This window comes from Acomys russatus, chromosome 4, assembly GCF_903995435.1.
Source record: "Acomys russatus chromosome 4, mAcoRus1.1, whole genome shotgun sequence".
In the NCBI taxonomy this organism is placed as follows: Eukaryota; Metazoa; Chordata; class Mammalia; order Rodentia; family Muridae; genus Acomys; species Acomys russatus.
Window position 1 is genome coordinate 79,062,268 of NC_067140.1, and position 14,835 is coordinate 79,077,102.

General features: G+C 41.9%; 1 protein-coding gene across 1 annotated transcript in view; it reads left to right on the forward strand.

Annotated features, from left to right (window-relative positions):
- Nucleotides 1-14,835, forward strand: part of LOC127188484 (neuroendocrine convertase 2) — a 166,983-nt gene that overhangs the window by 119,787 nt on the left and 32,361 nt on the right. The window contains exon 7 of the mRNA XM_051144929.1: nucleotides 8,911-8,999. Within this exon, the coding sequence (XP_051000886.1) occupies nucleotides 8,911-8,999 (89 nt within the window). The remainder of the gene's footprint in view (nucleotides 1-8,910; nucleotides 9,000-14,835) is intronic.

Genomic DNA, 14,835 nt, shown 5'->3' on the forward strand with positions numbered 1-14,835 from the left:
CCTCAAAAAATCCCATAAACACGAGAAAAACAATTATGTTTGAAATATGCAACCTTTGAAATACAATCTCAATAAATGAGATACTGTCTAGTCTGGCTGCAGGTAGCAAGATGCTTGTTGAATTTATGATAATAGAGTCTTTTTATCAAAAACTTACAGCAAATATTCTTAATGGTGAAACTTTGCTAATGTTCTCTTCAGCTAGGACAAGATAAGAATGCTATCAACCATACCTTTCATTCAACACTGTTATATTTCGTAGCTGATCAAATAATTGTAAATCTAAGAAAAGAAAGAAAGAAAATGATAAAACTTAGCAAAGGCACTCTTAAGTTGTAGAGTGATAAGCTAAATTGGTGGATAAAAGGATTGGACAATCATAAAAATGTCAGGTTAATCTACTAGTTCAATGCAATTACAATCAATGAAAGTTTTAGTAAGATTTTACGGTAAAGCCAGATAGATGATCCTAAAGCTAATATAGAAAAACACAAGGCTAAGAATAGAAGAAGCTGAAGAGGAGGAGGAAGAGGAGAAAAGGGAGGAAGAAAGTGGACATAAAGAAATCTGAAGGAACAGGTCAACAACAAAAGCAAAGCAAAATGGGAAAGCCTCAGAGAGTTCTCAAAAAAGAACATTTCAAAGAGCGGGATAGATGGCTCAGTGGTTAAGAGAGGATGAGCTCTTACAGAGGACCTGGGTTTAGTTCTCAGCACCCACATGGTGGTCCACAACCATCTGTAACTCCAGTTCCGGGAGATGTGACACCATCTTATGACCACCAAAGGTTTCTGCTCATGCATAATATACATATAAGCATTTAAGCACATACATATACACATAAAAATTTTTAAATCAAAAATAAAATAAAGAGCCCGGAGATAGGCCCCACATAAAAGAAACTTATGAAATAAGTGCAACTGCAATAAAAATGAAAGGTGGAATAGTAGCATTCAATAGGAATTCAGTAGGAAATATCTCTGTGATCCTGGTTTTCTTAAGACTCTAAACCAGTGGTTCTCAACCTTCTTAATGCCTTAATATAATTCCTCTTGTTGTGGTGACCCCCAATCATGAAATTATTTCATTGGCTACTTCATAACTGTAATTTTGCTACTGTTATTTGAGATGCAGGATACCTGATGTGCAATACCTCCCAATGAGTCACAACCCAACAGGTCAAGAACCACTGTTTAAACTATAAAGAAAAGATTGATAAAACCAATATAATAAACGTATTTCAACAAAAAAAGTATTAAAAATTGGAAGCCAAGCCACAAACTAAAAGGCATATGCAACAAACTGTATAGAAAAGGATTAATATGCAATATTAGAAAGAACAGCTATAAATAAGTTTAACAGAAGATGCACATCTCAATAGGAAAAAAAGAGTATCGAGGCTATGAACCAGCAGAAGAGAAACCCTGAGAGAATTAAGCATATGAAAACATGGCCTTGCTCATAATGATGAAACGTAAAAGGAACCAATGAGGCACCATTTCACAGTAATGAGATGGGTGTGACGCTAAAGTTTGACACTGAGTGCCTGCCAACAAGGCAATTGGGTATCAGAAACTCTCCCACAATGCAGAAGACAGCTTATAGCCACATCATCATGTTCATTCCCATAAGAGTATATTCCAGAAAAACTCTCCCATGCGGGCATAAGAAATCAATAGTCAATAATTTTTTCTTTTCAAATTATGTGTGATATTCAAGAAAATCATTTATAGAATACCTACCATGGGTAAACAGTTTACAACGTACTATAAGCAGACTACTGCTCAACACCAAAAATTGTCAAATCATGAATCTCCAAGGAGCCAAAGAAAGAATGATGATGGGAAAGGCTTCCATCATATGTGCAAAGACTTAAAAATTCCGAAGTCTGGAAAATATTTAGCCTTGTTAGGCTTATGTGATGACCACATAAGAGACACTGTATTATTCATCAACGCTGTTGTAATGCTTTAAATGTTTCATAAATTAAAATATCCACATGTTCTGTGGCCCAGCCAGGTTGATAAATACAATTAAACAACTCGTTTTCTTTTTTTATTATTTATTTTTAATTTGTTCTCTTTACATCCTGATTGTACCCCCCTCCCTCGTCACTTCCTGGTCCCATTCTCCCTCCCTCCCTCATCTCCCCTCTCTCCCCTCTCCGCTCCCTCCCCTAGTCCTCAGAAAGGGGAGCCCTCCTCCACTAACATCTGACCTCAGCCTATCAAGTCTCATCTGGACTCCCTGCATCCTTTTCCTCTGCGGCCTGGCAAGGCTGCCCTGCCAGGGGGAAGTGATCGCCATGTGGGGGCCAGAGTCTATGTCAGAGGTAGCCCCTACTCTCCATATTTTGGGACCCACAAGGAAACTGGGCTGCCTATGTAGAAGGTACAGGAACTCCACAAGGAGACCATTGGACCCAACAAATCCGAGCGTGGGAGGGAGTGCTGCAGAGACGGGTGCACCACCCAAGGACCACGCATGGGGAGGACCCAAACAACTCACTTTCATTGGCACAGTTCCAATAGTTGGGAACGGATGAGAGTACGGGCAAAAAATAAAGTCAGAAGTTTGGAAGCAGTGATTTGAATTGTGGTTGTGCGTCTTAGCTGAGAAGTGACACAATGGTTCTATGCCTCTCTATCTATAATGGACATAATAATCAACTTTTTGAGGGCTAGATATGATAACTTATATAGCAGTCTGAGCACAGTTCCAAGCCCATAGTCTGCACCAATGGGGAAAAAGGAGTCATTACAGGCATCCAGCCGACTGTATGTTTCATGTGCCTTCATATAGTGTATTTAGAAATAGATGCTTTGAAGCTCTGCATGATGATACAGATCTATCTGTGGTCCCAGACCAGCCTGGGCTATACAGCGAGGTGTTGCCCTCCCCCTCCCCCCCCCAATAAAAGAAGAAGTAAGAACCAAGAAGGGGGAAAATGAGGGGAGGAGGAAGATGGGGAGAAAGAATAAGAAAAGAAAAATAAAAGAGATCCATGCTTTGGGCTCAAAAGATGAAAGATATGACAAAAGCACTCTAAAGCAAAAGTCAGCAAAGAGAAAAGGAGGAGAGAGCGTGCCGGTCCTAACTTTTGGAAGACCCATGGGGTTGGGAGGCAGAGCCTCCTGTTGTCACTTGGACACCCCAGGAGCTGATTGCAGGCCTTTTTAGGAGGCCCCATGTCAGCCACAGTAGTACAGGTTAGAGCTGCAGGCCCCTACAGTGAACGTTGAACTGGCCCTATAGCCTGTCTTGCATTTTTTTGGTTTGTTTGTTTTTTACAGTTATGTATCACCATGATAATGCCACATAACAAGTCATCCAGAATTCAGCAGCTTAAATAAGCATCATTGCTCTACACAAGGCATGCGCTTGTTAATTAGCTAGATGTGCTCATTCACTCTATAATATGTACAGACTTCAAACTACCGCATTGTATGCAGTGAATGCATATGGCCCCATCTGTCCTTTTAAAGTTGATTCATTTGCTTAATTTTTAAGAAATGTGAAAAATACCACTAGAATTACCTCTCTAGTAATAAGGAAAGTGCAAATTAAACAATAAGAATAATACCCACCCTACTCAGTTTTGCAAAAGTGGCCAAGTTGTGTCTTAGTTACTTTCTTGTTGCTGTGATTAAGCAAGAAAGGGTTTACTTTGGCTCACAGTTTCAGAAGGATGTACTCCATCACGGCATTAGGTAGGCAGACAGGACAGGGTAGCAAGAGCAGGAGGCTGACTGATGGTGCTGCATCTACACTGACAAAGCAAAGAGTGAACAGGAAGTGGAGTCGGGGCTACAGTATTCCAAGGCCTGCTCCCAATGTCCCGCTTCCTCCAGAGAGGCTCCGCCTCCTAAAGGTTCTACAGCTTTCCCCAACAGCGCCACCAGCTGGAGACCAAGGGTTTAATCTGTGTGCCCATGGGGAACTCAAACCACAACATTCTACCCTGGTCCCCACTGGCTTATCATTTCTACTGCTTTCTTTTGATCAAAGCAAGTCACAAGGCCAGTCCAGAGTCAGAGTCAGAGAAAATACACTTCACTGTCTCGTGGGAGGAGCAAGAGCGTCCTATCACCACGGTCATGACCAAGAATGTGGCAGATTTGACAAAGCAACAGCCCCATGACCCTGGCCACTTGCCCACATTGATCTGCATTAAGAGGCTAGCCCTGCAGCAGGTATTTCTTCTCGCCCTCTGAAATTCTTGAGACAGTAAATTGGCCAACTGAAAATGGACTTGGATTTTTCTGAAGTGCAGAGAGGAAATCTGTGTCATGAGCACACTCTGTCAGGAAACAATAGACACGTCTGTGGTTTTCCACAGTGTCAGAATTTACTGAATAACAAATTCACAAGCTACATCAGTTTGTTTGGCAGCAGTTTGCAAAATCTTCCTGATTTCTCTTGATAACTGGTAATTTGAAGACACAACTTCTTTTATTCTGATCTTAATTACTAATATTAACTCTCAGATCATGTTGTACACATCACACCATAGATAGATGATTGATTGATAGATAGATAGATAGATAGATAGATAGATAGATAGATAGATGGATAAGTAATTCCAGAATCAAAGGGTAAAACTTCACTTAAAGGAACTCAATGAGGTCTAACTGGACACAGAGGGAGGATACAGATGCAGAGTCTCTGAGGGAATTAAGTAAGAAAGCTCTTGGGGGATTGCAGGAGATGCAACACAGTGTTGAGCCCCAGGGTTAAGTCAAGCTGTAAGGCTGTATAGGAAAGGTACAGGGCAGAGTTCAGATAGACAGACAGTGGACAGGTAGACAGTCTGTGCCTTATGAGTGGTGTCAGACAAAGGTGTCATTATATGTCCACCAAAGTGCCAAGTCACCTTGCCTCTACTTTTGCACTCTAAATGGAGTCAGAAGTGCTTGTGGTATGAAGTCACCCAGGGCAGAGCAGGGCCCCAACACACTGTTTTGCCCAATATCAAGTCACTTAGAGCAATGCAGCCTGATCTCAAATTTTTGCCTCAGTGAAGGATTATGGGAAATTCTGTTGTTTCTCATTGTCAGCAGTGCCTAACTTAGCAACACAGTATGCCTTCTCATATGGCCCTCAGGACAGTCCATGGCATACAGTCCTCATTCAAAGAATTCAAGGAACCAAAACACCTGTGCAAACCAGTTCACAGGCATATCTCCAAGAGTCTTTAATGAGCCCTGGGAGGCAGGACTGGCCTTTTCCCTTAAGGCCTCACACCTGGCCTGACCACTTTTCTGGGCACAGTGCACTTTGAGCAAGGGTTACCACTCCCCTCAGGACTCGGCTTTGGTACCTATGGGCCAAGCAAACTTAATTAAAATGCAGTAAAGTTCCATTTTAGCATGAGTGAGTGTGTGTGTGTGTGTGTGTGTGTGTGTGTGTGTGTGTGTGTGTGTGTGTGTGTGTTTGTGTGTGTGTGCTGGAAACTGAAAAAGCTGAAATCACAGAAATAGGAAATCGAATACAAGTCACTGGAAGTTGGGGGGGAGGGGCACAGAAGCTGACTGGATAGCTAGTACTAAGATATACTTTACAGGATAATAAGTTCTGATGTTCTGATAAGCACAGAAGGGAAACTACAGTCCACAATAACTTGTTATATATACTGAAAAGAACCAGAAGAGAAGACTAAGGTTTCCCAACACTAGGAAATGATAAGTGTCCAAGGAAAGAGAAGCACTCATATTCTGATTTGATTATTACACATTGTGTATTATCATATTTCTATGTGAAATTACTGCAACACACCCCCTAAATATGTGTGATGTTATGTATTAATTCAAATACTTATGTAAAATTTTAGAAATATAATTTATGTACATGTATATGAAGCATATGTGTGTTGTATGGTATGCATCTTATTTAAGTATATGCTTGAATATATAATGCTTGGGAAAGCATATAATTGTATACTACATGTAATGTCATAAGCATGGGATGGAGAGATGGCTCAAAAGTTATGAGTACTGGCTGTTCTTCCAAAGGACCTAGGTTCAATTCTCAGCTCCTACACGGCAGCTTATAAACATCTGTAACTCTAGTTCCAAGGAATCCAATGACATTTTCTGGCCTCTATGGTCACCAAGAATCCACATAGTCACATGTGAAGGCAAAACCCTCATACACATAAAATAAAAGAAACAAATCTTTTTTAAAAACATATGCTATAAGTATATAGCTATACCTATGTTGAAATATGTACATTTGAAGTATATGTGAATCAATGTACATATGTTTCAACACGCGGCACACATATTCGTGAGCTCCATGCTTTTTTCCTGGTATTTGATTTGAAATTTTCTTGAGCCTTGAGAATAGATGGACGTAATACCCATGATAAACTTCCCTAAGTTAATCAATAACTAGGTGCCATCCTACAAATCTCAAACGTGCTTTACAAAAACCCAAGATGTGCAGATAAAACCTCTGCTCGGCACTTGAAGTTTTCACAAGTCTCCATCTTTTAAGGAAAGGATCACCTCTGCAGTGACTGCAGGCCTCGTGTGTGTGCCATGCATAGACTTCATTCTGGTTCCAAAGGGAATTTTAAGCACATGAAGAGGTAACCTGTATTGAGACAAGATTTACTTTTACTCATTTAGAGAAAGGAAATGTACGTGTATAAAATATGTAATGAATATATAGATCTATCTAAAAATACATATATTATATTTAATGATAGAAATATTTTATAATTTACATCATAAATAAAATGTTTCAATGAATACACTACAATTTTTTAAAATCTAAAAGTATGTATTGAGAGGTTCTGCGTTTGGAAATATTTTGATTGGTTTTTTTTGGTGACAACTCCACACATGTATATGACACATTCGGCTTACTCCCTCCCCCTACCCTCTCTTATCTCCCTCTGATCTCTATCAACAACTCTACCCTTTACCAAAACTCATGGCTTTAGATTTTGTTTTGTCACCCTGGCTTAACCAGGGCCATCTCTGTGACCATTGGGTTGGAACTACCCACTGGCACTTAGTGGGACCACCAGTTGGTGCACAACAAAAGGCAGTGGCACCTCCTCTTCCTGAATCTATCCAAAGAATTAAGCAGAGATGGGTAGAGCCCTTCTTCAGTCTGCGCCTGGCTATTGACAAGTCCGTGCAGGCATCCCCGGCTGCTATGAGTTCATGATTCCAAGGGCCGTGTCTGGTCCTGAAGATGACATGTAATAGCTCTTCTCCCCATCTTTCAGCTCTTACCTTATTTCCACCCCTCTTCTGCCATCTTCCACAATTACAGTTCAGAGGGAGATTCTATGACCGCCATCTTTGGGGAAATGGCGGCAAGCAGGCAGGCATGGAGCTGGGGCAGTAGTTGAGAGCTTATTTCTAATCCACAAGCAAGAGGTAGACAGAGGCAGAGAGACAGAAGGACAGGAGGCAGGGGGTGGGGCAGGAATGGTTGGGCTTTTGAAACCTGAAAGTCCAGCCCCAGGGACACACATCCTCTAACAATGGTCCCATCAACTCTACTCCAAGTATTAATGGCTACTTCCATAACATTCATGTCGTTATTGCAACCATGGGCATATCTTGCCAGGCAAGTTATTTTTATAGTTTTCAGGACTCACAATTGGATGAGTCTGATGGTTCCTTTTCTCCTCTAGTGATATGTATAGCACCTTCCAGCACTGTGAAAACTAGCCAGTGTGGATAAAGCTTTCAGCTTATTACTACCTAAATTTCTCCATGTTTTATGGTGCAAGTATATAGACTACAGTGTTTATAAAGGACGAAAGTGGGGGAATGGAAAAGAAAGTATGAAAACATGTGGAGACTGAGAAGCCAGGGTAGGAAATAGAGAGAGGAATAACTAACCCTAAAAGCCTTTAGTGTTTGAGAGACTCATATGGAAACATACTACTTTAGAAGCTTTCTAATACACATAAAAGGTTTAAATGGCATTTACTCTGTAATAGTGGTACAATACCACAACTAGATGCCAAATGCTACCAAATAAAACCTGGCTACCTCGTGTTGAGTTGTTGGCCAATGGGATGACATAACCTCCTCCAAAAAAAAATTACCCTCCGAAACATGACAACAAAACGCTTTCTCAGACTTTTTAAATTTTTCAATATAGAATTCTCACATTCTTGTTTAGATTACCTCACAGTTTGTTGTGTTGCTGCTGCTGTTGCTACTGTTTGGCTATTATTTGGCTATTAGGATTGTTTCCCTATTTTTTGGTCTCAGAGTATTCATCATTGGTGTCTAAAAAAGATATTGGACTTGTATGCTAATTTTCTATCCTGATACTTTGCTGGATCTTTGTTTATTGGTTCAGAAAAATTTTTGGTGGAATTTTTAACTTCTTTTCCAAAATACTGCCAAAGTGTGCTTTCTTATTTCTGTGTCAAAGTGGAAAGCTAATTCAATGAAGGTGAATAACCATCACTCCGTCATTGGTAGGAAACCTCTCACCCCTGTATGCTGAGGCACCCTTGACGTAACTACCACCCACACAAACTAGAGTTTCCAAAGAATCGAGCTGGCCAGCCACCAGCCCATACATGCCTATTTTATAGTATGTTTCTTTCTTTCTTTCTTTCTTTTTTCAAGGAAATTTGTGTGTTTTCTCCCGGAATATACTTCAAGTTTTAAAATAAAGACTCATTGTTACAGTTTAAAATGTTCTCAGAAACATCTTTATAATAGAAACAACCCAGGGTCAGGAAGGCCAGTGAAGAAAGGGGGAAGGATAGAAGGGAATTTGGAGGTTGACAGACAGCAAATTGGATGGGCCATTGGGGGCTCAACCACAACTGAACCATTGAAGACTAAGTAGCCCCCATTAGACAGACTTGAAGAAAGCCCCTACAGATGCTTTGACAATGTGTCTGATTTGTCTCTATTTTCCCCACAGCCACGGAACTAGGTGTGCAGGAGAAGTTTCTGCTGCAGCCAGCAACAATATCTGTGGAATCGGCGTAGCATACAACTCCAAGGTGGCAGGTGAGCCAGCCCTGCCAGAGATGGGCACCATGCCAGGCAGCTTTCCCCAGGAGCTGTCACATTCTGATCTCCAGTTTGCAGGGCTCAGCAAAATTATACCACTGGGCAGGAAGCTGAGACCCACAGGCAGAGCAAGCATGGGGAAGACATTTCATTTTAACCTGTACACAACATAACCTGCACCCAAGAATAGGTACATCACAAGCTCAAATGCGGATGGATTTTCATTAAAAAAAAAATGTATCACCCATGTAACCAACAAAACCCCAAAGCCCTCCTCCTCATGACGCTGTGCCCAGATATTACCCACACCTACCCAAGAGTAACCATGTCTTGTTTTCTGACAGGAAAAAGATCACACCCAATTTTAAACTTTGTATTAGTGCAAAGTTGTTAAAGTATTGGGTCAATGTCAATAGCACTTTATAGAACATAAGAAGGTATATAGAATTAATGCAGTGTATATAACATAAGGACATATGTAGAATATAAGGCTGTGTATAGAGCTCAGGGAGGTGTGTAGAACATACGGAGGTGTTTAAGGATGATTTGTAAAGATGCTGGGTGGTCTTGAAACTGTTTTGTTTCGCCCATCTCATCATTAAGGAGACATGATCCACCTGTGACCCTTACAAAGTCTCACCCACTGGATCTGGCACTCACACTTTCCTCTTCACAGGGACTTTAGGAATGGGAGCAGAAAGTCAATGGAGAGTTGGAGAGAAAGAGAAACAGACAGACTCATGGTTTCAACAAGATGCCTGAGACTGGAAAGTTTTCTGGTTGTTCTCAGTTCTTAATTCATTCAAGCTTAGTCACCTCGCCTTGGTTTTCTTTTTTTGTTGTTGTTGTTGTTTGGTTGTTTGGTTTTAGTTTTGGTTTTGGTTTTTGTTTGGTTTTTCTTTCTTTCTTTTCTTTTTTTTTTTTTTTTTTCCTGACAACTTTCTTGATAATTTCTTTCCTAGCAATTTAATTGCAATTTAAGTGCTGACACTTGTATTTCTAGAAGCCTAAATATAGCAAATGGACGCTCTTCAAACCCATCCTTAGGTCTTTTCAGAATGCTTACAGAGACACCTGCCTGAACTGGGTGCAGAATTTTACACACATGCACACACACACACACACACACACAGTATATGAGAGAGAGAGAGAGAGAGAGAGAGAGAGAGAGAGAGAGAGAGAGAGAGAGAGAGAGAGCTGGAGGCTAGCTCTGTTAATAAAGTCCTTGCCCTTTAATACAAGAATCTGAGCCCGATTCTCAGAACCCACACAAAAATGCCAAGCATATGAGCCAAAGCAGCATGGCATGATAATCCTAAGGGCACACTAGTGGTGTGTATACCTTGATGGTATACACCATATACCATATGCCATGGTATAATTGGACTTCAGGCCTAGCCAACTATCCAAAGCTAGTGAAGTCAGAGCTCTTGGCCGAGGCTCTACCATCACCACTTGACTAAACCAGCCTAACCTCTTGCTACCTTCTAACCTCTATAGCTACCTATATATTTAGGAATATATGTATAGACATACACAAACATGTACATAACAACAATGAATGAAAATACAGAGGCCATGCATTTGAAAGAGAGCAAGGAGGGATATATGGGAGGCTTTGGATGGAGGAAAGGGAAGAGAGAAAATGGTGTAGATAAATTATCATCTCAAAAAGAAAAGAAAAAATACCGAGCACGGCGGTCCCTGCTTGTGATCTCAGTGCTGGGGAAGAGGCAGCAGAAGGCTCTCTGGAACTTTCTGGGCACTTATTCTAACCAGGCCAGTGAGACACTGCCTCCAAGGAGATGGATACTACTAAAGATAGCACCCAAAGGCGTCCACGGGTCTTTACAAGCACATACATGCTTGAACACAAGCAGGCACACACACACACACACACACACACACACACACACACACACACACACATTCTGAAAATAACAAAAGAGATTTAAACACATATCAGGGCCACCCTGTCTCTGTTGCCTTCTTTCCTTTCTCTCCTTCCACTAGATGTTTCCTCTGAAAACATGTCAGTTCCCAGGCCCTGGCCTTTGCGTTGCCTAAAAGCAAAACCAGAAACAAGGAAGTGGGTGCATGCTATTTATTTAAGAGGTGACCACAAGAAGCCAGTGAAGAAATTTCAAGGGAAAGATGGGGGAAGGAGCCAGCGTCCGGGATGATGAGCTGGACCAGTTTCTGGACAAGAGTTCAGTTCTGATCACTGTCTTGTTTGGGGAACATTTGCAACTAATCTGAGTCTTATGTGGCCTCTTCTGGCCAGTAAGCAACAGGTTGGACATGCCTGACTAGTGCAGTCCTACTCTGTACCCCGTTAAAGTATCTTTTCTACCTCCCAAAAGACAGAGAAGGCTTCTACTTAAAATAACACCAGAATTGGTTAAGAACTGCAAGCAAAACCAGTTTCATCATCCCCAACCATATAAATATGAGAGGGCAAAATATTTTACTCATTTGAGTTGACAATCCTGAAAGCTGCCGTGTGTGTGTGTGTGTGTGTGTGTGTGTGTGTGTGTGTGTGTGTCCATGTCTGTCTCTTTCTCCCTCTCCCTTCCTCCTCTCTACCTTCCTCCCTCCCTCTTCCTCTTCACATCCCCTTCCCTCTCCCCCCGCCCCCCCCCGCGTGTGTGTATGTGTGTGTATGTAGGGGAGGCGGGGGTGGGGGGGCTCACTAAAAATGAACCAAACTCCTCCCAGGAACTTCCCTTACCTTTCCATGCTGTGGAGAACTAACGCGCCACCTGGCGATCAACTGAGCTAACTGCTGGTCTGTGGCCATCTGGAGGTGTTTGCTGATAGGTTAGGGAGGTTCTGGTAGGAACTCTTGGTGTTTGAACTCTGATTCAAGCTATCTTAAAAAGAAGAAGGGGGAAACGGCTTGTCATGGTTTAGTGTTTTGTGGCACAGACCTATAATGCGATTGCTCTATGTATGAAAATGTGAAATAGAAAATGAATATTCTAAAGGGGAAAAGAGAGGGGTTGTTAAGTGCCGCTCCATCTGTCTGTCCAGCTCCTCAGCTCATAGGCTTCCCTCATGCCTCCTGCTGGTGTTCAGGCTCTCTTAGCAAGTCATAGATACCTGGCCATGAGTTTGTCTCAGTCACAGCAAACACAAGGCCTCCAGTCCATCTAGAACCTACTTTTATAGATGCTAAGTTGACTAGCAATTCCGTTTTTTATCAAATGGTAAACCAGTGTTCCTAACACCATCTATGCAATAACCCCCACTGGCAGTCACGTGCAAAATGTGTGTTATATATTAAGTTCTCTTATATACATGAGTCAATCTCTGGACATATGCAGTTTAGGTAAAACCTCATAAAAATGAATTCTAAAATATGGCTAGGAATGTCTGCTATCACTGGAAGATGGATCTTCCCCACTAATGCCCCTCAGGCTCAGTCAGTACCCTCAGAGACACATCCAAAATGATGCTTTGACAGTTTCCTAGGTATTCCTTCATTGGTCAAGTTGACACCTAAAGTCAAGCACATGTCAAGCATGGCCATTTGATTGCTGCTCCTCCCTGAGCAACCACAATCTCCACAAAGACAACGTCTGTCTACTTGGTCTTACTTCAGCACCGCAGCATCTAAAGCAGACTCTGGCTAACACTCTATGTGAAAATCCTATTTGCTGAATAAGAAGGAAGAATGAAAAAGAAAGGGAGGGAGGAGGAGAGAGGGAGTCAATATATAAACCCACCAAGATATTAATAATCACTCGATGAAAGAATGGGCAGACCTGTAGATTTCCAAGATCAGAGACCTAAGGGTCCAAAACCTGTGGGAGGTCAACCCAGCGGGTAAAACATGTCCTCCTACCAGAACTGTCAACCTTTGTCACTTTGCACCCATCGTATCAGTTCCTTGCAATCAGGAGCCTTCTCCAGACACTCCAGCCTCATTGCTTCTCAGACACATTGTAGGAATGCCTGGGGCCCAAACATCAGGAGAGGCTGCCCAGGGTGCAGCAGAGACACCAGCCTAGTGAACCCTCTGCACAGCACCCTGGGACCCTCCAGGCAGAACAGACTGCAAGACTCTGCCAACCTCCTCTGTCATTCAGGTGTTCAAAATAGACTTCCGCTGGGCTCTCATTTTCAGAATCTCTAAATACTGGTACCCAAAAGGACTCTGCAATTCCAAATATCCACAGACACTTGCATAATGACAGCTATAAAACTAATAAGAACAATCAATGTCTTGCCTCTCTACCAGGTACAATGCAAAACTCACTCGTTTAATGTCCTCTATAGTTCTATCACATTATTATATCTCTATATGACATGTGCTATATGCCATGACCTTCTTTCTCGTGCAAAACGTAAACATGGGCATCACAGCTTAACTGAATCAGGGTGCGATTAAGAGCCTCGGTAACCGGAAGCTGACTCTTTCCTCTTCATTTGTGCCACTCAGGGGCATGTGCAACCCTTAGAAATCCCCTTAAAGGGACCTTAAAAGCCACACACTCTGGTTTCTAGCATCTGTTTTTTGAAAATATGGTTGTTACTGCCTCTTCTGTACACAGCCAGGCTAGGAGGGAAGAATTCCAACCAGGCTGGCTCCCTAAGAGTAGTTGTCCAACATGGAAACTGCTGTCCCAGTATTATTGGTATAGTCTGGAAGTTCTAACCATTTCAAAAAATCTGAATATTTAATTATTCATAATCCCTTGACCATTTCTTTAATTTTATGAATTTTGAAAAGAAAGACCAATTTTATTTATTTTGAAAAAGTGCCTTTCTTGGGAGTAATTATGTAAGACAATAACCCAATTGTTTTCTCTTTTTCATTCTTCAATGTTAGACCATTTTTCATCCATTCAGCAGAAAGGGGTTGGGCTTGAAAAGTGGCTCAGCAGATGTGCTGCCACGTGAGCCCAGTGACCAGAGTTCAGTTCCCAGAACCGAGAGGGGAAGAGGAGAACCAGCTCCTGAAAGCTGACCTCTGACCTTCATGTGCATGCCGTGGCATGTGTACACACACATGCACACATTGGACACACATACTAAAAGGGGGAGATTGAGAAAATTTTGAAATTTAAAATCTGTCAGTCATAAGTAAGCACATGCACAAAAATAACAAACCTTCATAACAGCATCACCTGCTGGTTTGTCAGCCTAGTGATGCTGAAAGCTCAAGGCGATGCCCAGCCTTTGAGGAGATGCTGCCTCCTGCCTTCAGGCCATTTATGTAGTCCATGGCTGCTATGCAGGAGGGGACCCATGGTGACTAGCAGGTGAGACACCTCCCTCATCCTAGCTCCAAGACATGGGTCGGGGAGCAAGACAGTGTGACATAATGCTTTTCACTCTGAGCAGAGTGAAGCAAGATGGCAGACAGGAAAGTCTGTGGCATGGGCGCTGCAGCCAGCCCCACATGATTTTGGGCTCTCCAGAGTGATCCAAAGTGTAGCAGGCCTGGGTGGAGTTGGCTGTAACCGCTTTCCTCTTCAAACCCGAACAGGTGAATTTGCACAGGAAATGACATCGCCTTTAGCTGATGTTTTCACCGTAAAAAGATAAACACTTGAGGAAGTAGACATGCTTATCAAAACATCTCCTGGTAGTCAGTTCAATTTAAGCATTAATTAAAAACAAAAGGTAATTTCAAATCAAAATTTGCAAGGACAATGAAAGCCATGCTGTTAGCCACACATAACCTAGAATTTCTCCATCAGCAATGAATCACTTTCATATGATCATCATCATTGTTATTGGCCAATAATTTATATAACACTTTAGTGAGTTTATGTATTCCATATCTGGGTCTTTTAAGCAAATCTGTTAAAATTGCCATAAGCAT